At 35.0% G+C, this 14,599-nt stretch overlaps 1 protein-coding gene across 9 annotated transcripts in view; it reads right to left on the bottom strand.

Annotated features, from left to right (window-relative positions):
• Positions 1 to 14,599, bottom strand: part of WDFY4 (WDFY family member 4) — a 295,757-nt gene that overhangs the window by 112,316 nt on the left and 168,842 nt on the right. For all 9 annotated transcript variants that reach the window (XM_050805477.1, XM_050805483.1, XM_050805485.1 and 6 more), the window contains one exon: positions 2,637 to 2,714. In XM_050805477.1, coding sequence (XP_050661434.1) covers positions 2,637 to 2,714 — 78 coding nt within the window. The remainder of the gene's footprint in view (positions 1 to 2,636; positions 2,715 to 14,599) is intronic.

Consider the following 14,599-nt stretch of genomic DNA (forward strand, 5'->3'; position numbering starts at 1 on the left):
TGCGTTTCCCTGCATTCTTCAGTAAAACAAAACTTTTTTTGTTGCCTAAGGCAGTCTGAGTTGAGTTTCCAATATTTGTATCTGAGAGAGCTGTGATAAATACGCAATGAGTAGATAGAGACCAAACAAGAAAAGGAAACTAGAGGCCCTAGAAGAAAGTGGGACAGAAGACAGTGGCCATTTCTGGGTTGTCAGGCATCTCAGAAGGAACTCCAACCAATAAAGACTGTGTAGGCAGGATAAGTCATTTCTGCAAATTATAATGAAGATTCAACATAAGAACTGGATGGCCTAAGTATGTAACAGACAGAGCAAGAGAGGCTGGGCCACAGAGAAGAGAACGCAACTAACGTGGGCAAGGCAAAGGGGAATCTGAAGAGGGCCAGACTGTAGAGGCAACTTTTTGCCAGAACTTCTGGATCAAAAAAAAATTTGGCTGATTAACTATTTGAATTGCAAGGTTTGCTGTTGATATAATAATGGGATATAATGATGCTGGGGTTAACTTACAGGGCACTAGGCAATGATGCCTTGTTATGCTGGGGGCTGCTGCCATCTCCAGTCACCTCTCAGTTGTGGGTAAAGTGCCTGTTTAGAAAAGTCTGGCATGATGTGCTACTGGCCACCCTGTGGGCAGGGGCCCCTGAATCTCCCCTTCTTAGGAGGGCCTCACTGGGTACACCTGGGAGAAGCTGTCCTCAAAGGACATGGCAGATTTTTTAAGCCTAATCTCTGTCCAGAGTTTGGATGTGACTTTTCTGGAAGTGGAATGGGCCTTTGTTGGGAAAGCATACTACCCCTTAAAAAAGCAGGGCAATGGTCCACATCCCATTATCTATGGCAGATGTTATTATAGCTGCATTCTTTCAAATATCAAAACAACCTGTCTTAAATATTTAAATACTTGGAAAGTATCCTTGTGGATTAGCTTCCAAATGCTGATTTTCTGAAAAATACCTCAATCAACAGGAAAATTGCACAATTTATTCAAGTCCTTTCTGAACTCCAGTCAGGCCCTGCTGCTGAAGATGAGACAGGCTAACCTTCCAGGTGGCTAGATCCCTTCATTCTGGGCTTGAAGCCTCTGCTGAGGGAGTCCCATCCTTCCCACACGAGCCTATAATCTCACAAATTTCAACAGAATTTCACAAAGTACCCCAGGGCACCTCTCCTGGCCATAACTGTATCTCCCAGACTCTTCTAACCATTGGAGCAGAAATGGTTGCACTCTAGACCAGATGTAGATTAGGAAGTTTAGATAAACCACATCCTCTGTCTCAAAATGGTGCAGTGGTGATGAGGATGTCCACCAATAAAGGATGCAATCTTACAAGATTCATCTTATTTCCGCCTCAGTGGCAATTAAATTTATCAGCCATATTGCTAGTTCTGAGTGAAACCTGCCAATCCATGTGGTGAGTCATTCATGTGCAGTGGTCTGTCCAGTAGGCACAGATGATACCCAAATAAGCCAGCAAGGCACCCTACTCAGTTGTGCAGCACAGTCAGCACTGTTGGAGTGAGGTAGATGCCCACAGAGAAAACCCTTGTCCAACCAGAGGGTCTGTGAAAGACCAGCTTGTGCACTCAGAAAAACTAGACATGCCTGCTGATCCCTCTGACTATCACAGCCATGATCACGTCCTGTACACACCAAACCTCCTTTCTCACAAGTGTCGTGTCTGATAAGCTGCTGCTCCCATCACTCAGGAGAGCCTGGGAGGCTACATTGCTAAGCTGTGTGCTTCTCGGGTTCAGGCTGCACATCTGTGAATGGGGCATGTTGTGGGCTTCTATGGGGGAAGTTAGACAAGGCAACTCAGCTTCAGATGATTAGTGCCTCTTCTGTTTCCTGGCACTGGGCACCATGTTTAAGCCTTCCTGATCCGCGGCCCACCCAGGGCACACTAATGGCTCCTTACACCCCATCGCTACTTTCCCCATAGTAGAACATCCTATCATTGAGCTCATCACCATGTTTTGTGGGCATTTCTTTACTCTGGGTTTCATCTATAAGTTTCAAAAACCTTAAAGACACAGGAGTATCATAATCTGTGCATTTTTTTTTATACCTCACACTGACTCTGGGACAAAGAAATTGCTGGGTAAATAACATTTCAACAGGGTTTTAAGACTGTATGTTGTGTTCTATTTTTAGCAATATGTTAAATTTTTATTAATAACAGTAACACCAAATAAAAATAAACTTCTTAGCTATTCTATAACCACACATGGAGTATCCATTCTCTCTCAGCCACAGTCTGGGTGCTTCATACTTTCTCTTAAATCTTCACAGGTAGGAAGACTTATTCCAGCTTAGAGATGAGCACACAGAGGCTCAGACCCCCAGCATAGAAAGGGACAGATTTAGAATTCAAGTAAGTCTCTGACTGGCATGACAGCCAGTGTTCTTTGCCTAGATTGTACAGCAGTCAGGCCTAGATAGCTACTTTAAATATCCAAGCCTGCCCTTGTCAGGGGCAACCCATTGCATTTAGGATAAAATGCAAAACCCCAATGTGGTGCAAGCCTGGTGGGCAATTCAGAACTTAAACCAAAGCCCCTTCTGATTATTTATCAGGTTCAAGGTAGATTCCAGCTTACTGTATAGAGAAAGCCTATGTTTGGTTTCTTACTTGCACATGGTCTTTGTATAAAGATGCATATAGCTCTTGTCCTCTTCTTCTGTAGTTCTCTATACATGACACAAAATCCTGGAGAAAGGAGAAAACAAGTCACAGCTTAATGATAGTTGTGATTTTATTTTATTTTTATTTTTTGAGACAGTCTCACTCTGTCACCTAGGATGGAGTGCAGTGGCATAATCTTGGCTCACTACAACCTCTGCCTCACAGGTTCAAGCGATTCTCCTGCCTCAGCCTCCAGGTAGCTGGGATTTCAGGCGCCCGCCACCATGCCTGGCTAATTTTTGTATTTTTAGTAGAGACAGGTTTCACCATGTTGGCCAGGCTGGTCTTGAACTCCTGCCCTCAGGTGATCCACCTGCCTCAGCCTCCCAAAGTGCTGGGATTACAAGCATGAGTGATAGCTGTGATTTTAGATAAGAACTTCTCTATACTGACCAATTGACACAGGAAATAGTGGTTACAGAATTTGTTGGTCAAATGAGATTCATATAAATACAGATGTCACCTATGCTGACACACTCACATAGGAATACATTCACATACGTGTTTATGAGTTGCTTTCTATCTCCATCTATGATGAACTAGCTTGCAGTAGCTCAACCTTCCTCCTAACAATGACTGAAAAGACCTAGATTTGAACAATCTGCTTTAAGACAGCAGAGAGCTACCAAGAGAGCTGAGATTTGAGGAGCCAAGATTCTGAAGAGGAATTCACTGAGGTGCGCCCAACGTTTATGCTTTTTTATATATTTTTGGACCTTGAGATATATGCAAATTTTCAAATAGCTCAAGAGGCTGAGAAGCTGAGGCCACAAAACAAACTTCAGTAAATTTAAAAGGATAGACATAATACAAAGCATGTCTTTTAATCACAATGTAACAAAATTTGAAATCAATTAGCAGAAAGAAATTTGGCAAAGTCAAAAATACGTGTAGATTAAAAAGCACATTCCTAAATAACTAATGGGTCAAAGAGGAAATCAAAAGGGAACTTTCTGAGATGAATAAAAATAAAAACACAACATACCAAAACACATAGGCTATAACTAAAGCAGAGCATAAGGGAAAACTTATAGTTGTAAATGCCAATATTAAGAAAAAAAGAAATACCTTAAATCAATATCTGAAACTTCCATCTGAAGACACTGGGAAAAAAAGAGCAAACTAAATCTAAAGCAAGCAGAAGGAAGGGGAAAATAAATATTAATGCAGAAAGTAATGAATTACAGAATATAAAAAACAATAAATAAAATAATTGAAACTAAAATCTGGTACTTTGGAAAGATCTATAAAATTAGCAGTCTTTAGCTAGGTTGACCAAGAAAAAAGAGAAAAGGCTTAAATTGTTATACTTGGATCAGAAACGAAGGAGGAGACATTACTACTGACCTTACTGAATTTTTTCAAAGGATTATAAAAAAATACTATGAACAATTGTATGCCAATAAATTAAATAGCTTAGGTTAGATGAACAAATTCCTAGAAAGACACAAATTGCCAAAACTTACTCAAGAAGAAATGGACAATTGGAATAGGTAAATAACAAGAAAATAAATTGAATTAATAAAACAACAACAACAACAACAAGACCTACCCACAAGGAAAAGCCCAGTCCAGGCCCAGATGGCTTCACTGCTGAATCCTAACCACCACTTAGTGAAGAATTAATGGTAGTTTTTCAAAAACTCTTCCAAGAATTAGAAGACGAAGGGACACTTCCCAACACATTCTATGGGACCAGTTATTACCCTGTTATTACAGAAAACAGACAAAGGCTTCACAAGAGAACTACAGACCAATATCTCATGTAAATATGAATGTAGAAATTCTCAATAAAATATCAGCAAACTGAATTCACCAACATATAAGAAATTATATATCATGACCAAGTGAGATTTAGCCTAGTAATGCAGAGTTGGCTTAACAACTGAAAATAATTAACGTAATACACCACATAATAGATCAAATAACAGAAACCATGTAATCATTTCAACAGACATTTTTAAAAATGACAAAAATTTAAAACCCTTTCATTACAAGACAAAATGTCAACCAACTGCCAGGGTGGGGAAAGAATTTTCTCAATCTCATAAAGGGTAACTACAAAAAGTCCCCAGCCAACATTATACAACATTATAATTGGTGGTGAAGGACTGAATGTTCCTTAACATCAGGAACAAGACAAGGATGTCCACTCTCAACACTTCCAGACAGCAATCTACTGAAGGTTCTAGACAGCACAACCAGGCAAGGAAAAGAAATAAAAGGCATCCAAATTGAAACAGAAGAAAAACACCTCTGTTCATAGATGGCAGGATTCTATATTTAGAAAATCCCAAATAATCCATAAAAGAACTACTAGAACTAATAAATGAATTAAGCAAAGTTTCAGTGTACAAGATCAAAACACATAAATCAGCTGTGTTCCTATCTACTACTAATGAACAATCCAAAAAATAAATTAAGAAAGCAATGCCTCTTATAACATTATCAAAAGAATAAAATGTCTAGGAATACATTTAACCAAGGTGAAAAACTTGTACACTGAAACCTATAAAATATCACTGAAAGAAATTTTTGAAGACCTAAATTCATAGAAGATATCCCATGTTTATGGTAACAAGTCCTCATATTGTTAAAATGTCAATACTACCTAACATAATCTACAGAATTAACAATCTCTATCAAATTCCAATGACTACTCCTTTTTTGCAAAAATTGAAAAGCCAATCTTCAAGATCATATGAAATTACAAGAGATCCCCAAAACCAAAACAATCTTTAACAACATAAAGAATGTAGGAAGACTTATAGCTCCTGATTTCAAAACTTACTGTAAAGCAATGGCAAACAAGGCAGTGCAGCACTGGCACAAGAATAGATATATAGATCAATGGAATAAAATTAAGAGTCTAAACTTAAAACAATTTGTCTATATTCAATTAATTATTTTACAAAGGTGCCAAAACTATACAATGGGGAACGAATAGTCTTTTTAACAAATGGTGGTAGAAAACTAAATAGCCATATGCAAAATAATGAAGTTAAACCTTTACTGCAAAACATATAAAAATTAACTTAAAATGAAACAAAAACCTGAATATAAGAGCTAAAACTATAAAACTCTTAGAAGAAAACTTAAAAATACATCTGCATGATCTCAGATTTGGCATTTGTCAGATTTAGATTTGACACCAAAAATAAAAGCAACAATGAAAAGTGATATGGTTAGGTTTTGTGTGACCACTCAAATCTCATCTTGAATTATAATCCCCCAAATCCCCATAATTTTCACGTGTCAAGGGGGAAACCAGGTGGAGGCAAACGAATCATGGAGTGGTTTCCCCTATGCTGTTCTTGTGATAGTGAGTGAGTTCTAATGAGATCTGATGGTTTATAAGGAGCTCTTTCCCACTTCGCTCAGCACTTCTTCCCGCCACCTTGTAAAGAAGGTGCCTTGGTTCCTTTTTGCCTTTTGCCATGATTGTAAGTTTCCTGAGGCCTCCCTAGCCATGCTGAATTGTGAGTCAATTAAACCTCTTTTCTTTATAAATTACTCAGTCTTGGGCAGTTCTTTTTAGCGGTATGAAAACAGGCTAATACAAAAAGGATAAATTAGACTTCACCAAAAGTAAAAATTTGTGCTTCGAAAGACACTATTATGAAAGTAAAAAGAAGACGCAGAGAATGAAAGAAAATATTTATAAATTACACCTCTGATAAGGGACTCCTATCTAGAATATATAAAAAATACTTAGAAATCAATAACAAAAAGAAAAATAACCCAATTTAAAAATGGACACTAGATCCAAAAAGACTGCTCTTCAAGGAAGATATTCAAATGACTAATAAGCAGGTGAAAAGGTGCTTAGTGTTATTTGTCATCAGAGAAATGCAAAATAAAACTCACAATGAGACCAATGAGAGAGTCAACCAAGTAAGATGGTTAGAATCAAAACTTTAGATATAACAAGTTTTATTGAGAATATGGGTATATCGAAACTCTCATACACTGTTGCTAGGAATGTAAAATGGTGTAGAACTTTAGAAAATATTCTGAAAGTTATTCAAATGATTAAATAAAGCGCTGCCATTGACTCAGCAATTCCATTCTCAGGTATATACCCAAGATAAAAATTGCATCCAACTGCAAACTTATACATGAATGTTTATTGCAATATTATTCATAATAGCCAAAAGTTGGAAATAACCTAAACATCCACCAACTGATGAACAAATAAACAAAATATGATCTGTTTACATGACGGCATATTATTTAGTCATAAAAAAGAATGATGTATTGACACATGCTATAACATGCATGAGTCTTAAAAACAACATCCTAAGTGAAAGAAGCTAATTTCAAAAGCCCAAATATTATATGATTCCGTTTCTATGAAATGTTAATAGAGAAAGGATATTAGTGATTGCTTAGGACTAGAGGGATAGGGGATAGAAGAGTGATAGTTAAAGAGTATGGAGTATCTTTCTGAGGTTATAAAATGTTATAAAATTGATTACAGTGACAGTGGCACATATTTGGGAATATACTATAAACCAGCAGTTCTCAACTTTTTTGGCACCAGGGCTGGTTTTGTGGGAGACAATTTTTCCATGAACCAGAGGTGAGGGGTTGGAGGAGGATGGTTTCAGGATGATTCAAGTACATTACATTTATTGTGCACTTTATTTCTATTATTATTACACTGTAACATATAATGAAATAATTATACAACTCACAATAACATAGAATCAGTGGTAGCCTTGAGCTGTTTCCCTATAACTATATGGTCCCATCTGAGGGTGATGGGAGACAGTAACAGATCATCAGGCATTAGATTCTCATAAGGAGAACACAACCTAGATCTCGGGCATGCGCAGTTCACAATAGGCTTTGTGCTCTTATGATAATCTAATGTCACCACTGATCTGACAGGAGGCAAGGCTCGGATACCGGTCCATGGCCTGGGGGTTGGGGATCCCTGCTATAAACCATTTAATTGTTTACTTGAAATAGGTGAATTGTATGTTATATGAATTATATATAAATAAATCTGCTTAATAAAAAACATTTAAGGAAAAATAAAATCCAGAGTCTCATAACACAGACTCACATCAAGAACCAGGAAAATCTCAAACTGAATAAAGGAAGACAATCAACAGATGTGTACAGTGAGATAACAGAAATGTTAGAAATATTTGACAAAGATTTTAAAGCAGCCATCATAAAAATGCTTAACAACTACAAATTTAAAACATTCAGAAACAATTTTTAAAAAATTAGGGAGCCTCTGTTAATAAATAGAACATCTCATCAGATAAATAGAAGATATAAAGAGGAACCCAGTGTAAAACAGTAGAATTCAAGGGACAAAGGGAAGAATCAATGAACCGGACAATAGAACAATAGCAAGTAGCTATTCTGAACAACAGTGAGAAAGCAGAATGGAAAAAATGAACAAAGTCTTAGCAACCTATAGGACAATAACAAAAGATTTAATCTTTGTGTCATCAGAATCCCAAAAAGAATGGATAAAGTGGGTGGTGCCTAAAACTTACTAAAAAAAATAATGGCTGAAAAAATCCCCCAAATGGCAAAAGATATAAACCTACAGGCTTCAGAAGCTAAGCAAATTCCAAACAAGACAGACCCATAGAAATACATGTCAAGACATATTATAGTCAGACTTCTGAAAACTAACACAAAGAAAAAAATCTTAAACCCAGGGAGAGAGAAACAACACCTTACCTATGGGGGAAAATATTTAAGTAACAGTGATTTTTTTCATCAGAAGCCATGGAGGCCAAAAGGAAGTGGCACAGTATTTCTCAAGTGCTGAAAATAAAGAACTGTCAACACAGTATCCTATATCCAGCAAAAATATCCCTTTGAATTAAAGGGTAAATTAACACATTCTAAGACAAAGGAAAATTAAGAGAATTTGTCACCACCAAAGCTACCCTGTAAAAATAGTTAAAGGAAGCTCTTTAAACAGAAGATAAATGGTAAAAGAAGGAATCGTGAAACACCAGGAAGAAAAAAGGAATAGAGCAAGCAACAGAAATATGGTAGATACAATACATATCCTTATCCTTTTCCTCTTGAGACTTTTAAATTATTAGTGATGGTTAAAACAAAAATTATAACACTGTCTGATTTTATAACACTGTGTGATTTTAAATGAGTGTAGAGAAAATATTTAAGACTATTACATTATAAATGGAGAGTAATACCTAGAGCAACAACTAAAAAAGCTACACAGAGAGATAACTCAAAACACAATAAATAAATCAAAATTTAATTCCAAAAAATGTCCAAGTAACCCACCTTGGTAGACAACTTCACCTAACAACAAGACAACACACATTCTTCTCAATTGCTCACAAAACATACACAAAACATCTTGGGCTATAAAAAAAATCCAAAAAATTAAAATAAATAAAAACATGCAGGATGTGCCCTCTACACACAATTGAATAAAACTAGAAATTAGTAACAAAAGGATAACAAGAAATCCTCAAACTCTTAGGAACTAACAATAGACTTTAAAATAATCTGTGTCAAAAAAGAAGTCTCAAAATAAATTTTTTAAAAAATACATTACATTTAATGAAATTGAAAATAGAAAATATCAAAATGTATATTATGTAGCTAAATCACTATTGAGAGGAAAATACATGGCAAAAATGCATAATTAGAAAAGAGTAAAATTATGCTATAAACTGAATGTTTCTGTTCCCCCCAAATTCATATGTTGAAGTCCTAACTCCCAACATAATGGTATTAAGAGGTGGGGCATTTGGGAAGTGATTAGGTTTGATGCTGCCATGGGGTAGACCCCCATGATGGTATTAGTGTCCTCATAAGAAAAGAAAGACACCAGAGCTTTCTCTCTCCACCATGTGAGGATACAGCAAGAAGGCAGCCTTCAGTAAGCCAGGAGGGGAGCCTTCAACAGGGAGAAAATTAGCCGGCACCTAGCTCTTGGACTTCCCAGCCTGTAGAACTGTCAGAAATAAGCCAGCCTGTGGGTAGTAACTTGTAATAGCAGCCTGAGCTGATATGACAAATTCTCAAATAAATACTCTAAATTCCTCCTCAAGGAACTAGAAAAAAGTGAAAAACCCAAAGCAAGCAGAAGGAAGGTCATAATAAAGAGCAGAAATCAATGAAATTAAAAACAGAAAAATGATTGGAACAAAAACCTGCACTTTGAAGAGATAAAATTTACAAACCTTTAGAAACACCAACATAGATGAAAAAAGAAATGACACAAACTGCAATTCTAAAAAATGAAACAGGGGCTATTGCTACCGACCTGGCAGGCATAAAAATTAAGGTAATACCATGAACTGTACACACATCAGTGTGACAATTTAGATGAAACGGATAAATTCTTTGCCAAACACAAACTACCATGACTCATCCAATATATGATAGATCACTGGCATAGCCTTATAGCTGCTATAAAAACTGAATTCATAATTTTTAAAGTCCCCAAAAATAAATTGCCAAATCCACATATTTTCACTTGAGGATTTTATTAAAAATTTAAGACAGAATTAAAATCGAATTTATGAAATATCATCTAGAAAATAGAGGAGATGATATTTTCCAATTAGTTTTATGAGGCTAGTAATAGTCTGATAACAAAACCAGACAAACAATATGAAAAAAGAGAAAACTATTTTTTCACGAATAGGTGCAACATTTCTCATATTAGCAAACAGAATTCAAGAATACCCCAAAACACTAATAAACGATGGCCAAGTGGGATTTATTCCAGGAATGCAAATCTGAAAAATATCCAAAAAGTAATCCATCAATCTAATTCACCATTTTAGCAGCTGAAAGAAGAAAATCACATGGTCATATCAAGTGATATAGGATAACATTTGACAAAATTTAACACCCATTCATGATAAAACTCAGTAAACTAGGAATAGGTATAAATGTTTTTAAATTAATAAAGGGCATCTACAAAAACTCTACAGCTAACATCTTATTTAGTGATAAATAATGAATACTTTTCCTCCAAAATTGGAATAAAGTCAAGATGCCTACTTTCACTGCTTTTATTCAATATAGTGCTAGAAGTTCTATTCAGTACAATAAGGCAAGAAAACAAGTAAAAGCCATACAGATTGAAAAGAAAGAAATAAAACTGTCCCTATTTGTAGCTGTCCTGATTCTGTTGAATTCCTAAGGTATTTACAACAAAGCAAAACAAAACAAAATCCAGTAAGGTAAATACACAAGGTATTTACAAAAAAAAAAAAAAGTCACAGGATATAAGATCAACATATACATAATAAATGTATTTCAAAATATTAGCAATGAACACATGGATGCTGAAATAAAAAATATCATTGTCAATTTCTCAAAAATAATGAAAAACTTAAGTGTAAATCTAATAAAACACTTATAGGATGCATATGTCAAAAACTATGAAATGCAGATGAAAGAAATAAAAGAAGATCTGAATAAAGGGAAAAACATATCATGTTCAGGAATTGGAAGACTCAACCTACAAATACGTCATTTCTTCTCAAATTGCTAAGCATGTTTAATAAAATTGTTAATAAAATACCAGCAAGGCTTTTTCTGGATACAGACAAGATTATTTCTAAAACTGGTATGAATTGGAAAAGGGACTAAGAGAGTTAAAACAACTTTGAAAACTAAGAGTAAAATGAGAGGAATCATTCCACCTGATTTCAAGACTTATTATACTCATAGTTACAGTAATTGAGAATGTGTGGTACTGAGAGAGGAACAGACACATAGATCACTGGAACAGAAGAGAGAATCCAGAAATAATCCACAGATGAATGCCCAATTAATTTTTGACAAGGTTGCAAAAGCTATTCAACAGATAGCTTTTCAGCAAATGGTGTTGGAGCAATTAGATGTCCATTGCCCAAACAATGAACCTAAGTCTCATACCTTATACAAAATTCAATTCAAAATGGACCACGATTTAATGAAAAACATAAAACTACATATTTTAGGAGAAAATCTTTCACATCTAGGGATAAGCAAAGAGTTCTTAGATTTTATATTAAGATTGCCATTCGTAAAAAGAAAAATTAATGAATTGGACATCAATATTAAAATTTTGCTGTGCAAAACCATGCGAACAGAAAGCTATAACAATCTACACTCTGGGAGAAAATATTTGTAAGACACATATCCATCAAAGGATTAACATCTAAAATATATGAAGAACTCTTAAAATTCAACAAGTAGGCTGGGCGCAGTGGCTCACACCTATAATCTCAGCACTTTGGGAGGCTGAGGCGGGTGGATCACCTGAGGTCAGTAGTTCGAGACCAGCCTGGCCGACATGGTGAAACCTTGTCTCTATTAAAAATACAAAAAAATTAGCCGGGTGTGGTGGCAGGTGCCAGTAATCCCAGCTACTCGGGAGGCTGAGGCAGGAGAATCGCTTGTACCTGGCAGCGGAGGTTGCAGTGAGCCAAGACTGTACCGTTGCACTTCAGCCTGGGCAACAAGAGCAAAAAAAAAAAACAAAAACAAACAAACAAACAAAAAACAAGTAAAAAAGAAAAAAATACCATCAGAAAATGTACAAAAGATGTGAGCAGACATTTTACTAAAGAAGGTACAAAGACCTTAGTACATTTTGTTCCATCCATGTCACCCATCTAGATGGATATAGAGACTTTAATATTAATACCTTTTTATAATAGACTGGCTAAATAACTTATATTTATATATTGAACATACTAATGTTTCTCAAAATGTGGTCAATAAATTTTTAGGGATTCCTGAGACCTTTTCAGAGGCCCTGTGAAGTCAAAATTACTTTCAAAATACTATGACATTTTTGCCTTTTTTTCCCTTGCATTGAAATTGCATTGATGGCCCCAAAGCAATAGTAAATAAAACTAATGCCTTGGCACAAATCAAGACATTGGCACCAACTGTATAAAAATCACCATGTGTGTTCCCCACCACCAAGAGCTTATAGGAGGAAAAAAATAAAAGTTATTTTCATTTAAGAACGTCTTTGATGAAGCAGTACAAATTGTTAATTTTATTAAACCTCAACCCTGGATACACTTCTTTTAATAGTTTGTGTGATAAAATGGGAAGTCTGCATAAAGCATTTCTGAATACCAAAAAAAACCCGTCATGGTTGTCTCAAGGAAAAGTACGTGCATAATTGTTAGTTCTGTGAGCCGAACTAGCTGCTTCTCTCAGAGAACATCATTTCTATCTGAACGAATGACTGGGAGACAAAATTACAGTTATTGGCATGAGTATTTGGCAGCTATTTTCTTGAAAGTGAACAAAGTAAACCTGTCATCTCAAATGAAACAACTGACAGTATTTACTACCAAAGATAAAATTTGAGCAAATTTTAGAAAAATCGAGCAAATACTAGAATTTTGAAAAATTTGTATCTGTGTGCCTCTGTGAGCTTGACAGTGTCCCAGTAGCTAAGAATTTTTCTGGTGTTAACTTCAGCATAACTTTTCCATATTGCATAATAAAATGTGTCAACAATTGGGAGATCTACATAAGTCAGGGAACCAATATTTTCCACATATACTACCTGTATGTTCTAATGCATGTTACAAAATAATGTATGGGTTAAAATATTCACTCAAAGTACAAGATAGATCAACACATTTGAATGTAACAGACTACAAAAATTTTACTGATAGAGTTCAAGTGTCCTTTAATAAATTACAACTTGTTGAGTTTTGGTATAGTATCAAAGAAGAATATAATTTCCTTAAACCACCATGGCACGTGTATACCTATGTAACAAACCTACACATACTGCACATGTACCCCAGAACTTAAAGTATAATTTTAAAAATATGAAAAAAAAGAATCAGAAGAAAATTGAGCCTCAAATAGATACATAGTTGAAAAAGAGAGGAGTATTTTAATAGTCTTTTCAGATAAGTGTGGATATTTTTCTTGAATACTCTTATCAATCTGACAGGTAGTATCTGGTTAGTTGGGTAAGTTGAGATGTGGAATCTGAAACAATATCAACCAACTTTTCATATTCTGTTGTATTAAAATACAGTGGCTATCTTGCAAAAAAAAAAAAAAACTGAAATACTACTTTCTTTTCTAACTGCATATCTGTGGGAAGCCAGATATTCTTCATCTACTTCAAAACATGCTACAACAGATTGAATAAAGAAACAGATATTAGAATTCGACAATTTTTCACTAAGTCCTACTGGTACTAAAAAGATTTTCAAAAATATAAAACAGTACCACTTTTCTTACATTTTTTGTTTTGAAAATATAGTTACAATAGTCTCCCCTTACCTTCAGGGCACATGTTCCAAGATGTTTCAAGAATGCCTGAAACCACAGATAGTACTGAAACCTATATATACTGTTTTTCTATATGTACATACCTATGATAAAGTTTAATCTATAAATTAGGCACAGAAAGAGATTAGCAACAATAATTAATAATGAATGGAGTAATTATAATAATATACTGTAACAAAAGTTATTTAACATTATAAGTTATTTCTGAGATTTTCTACTTAATATTTTTGGACCACTGTTAACCATGGATAACTGAAACTGCAGAAAACAAAACTGTGAATAAGAGAGGACTACTGTACTCATTCAAAATGTTACGCTTACACATAATGGATCTATTATTTCTATTATTATTTTAAAATAAATTAACACATGCATCATTTAAAAAATTGTTCTAATTTATAATATAGTAAATATCAGTAGATAAAATATACATAAGCCAAAGCTCTTTGGAGTCCTTAATAATTTTTAAGAAAGTGAATGGGTCTTGAGACCAAAAAGTTTGAGAACTGTTGCCCTACCACTGGGAAAATGAATGAACCACTACTGTGGCTAAATCCTACAAACATAATTTGCAGGGAAATAAGCCAGACCAACGAGTATATACTATGTTATTTCATTTATAT

This window comes from Macaca thibetana, chromosome 9 (assembly GCF_024542745.1).
Source record: "Macaca thibetana thibetana isolate TM-01 chromosome 9, ASM2454274v1, whole genome shotgun sequence".
NCBI classification, from domain to species: domain Eukaryota; kingdom Metazoa; phylum Chordata; class Mammalia; order Primates; family Cercopithecidae; genus Macaca; species Macaca thibetana.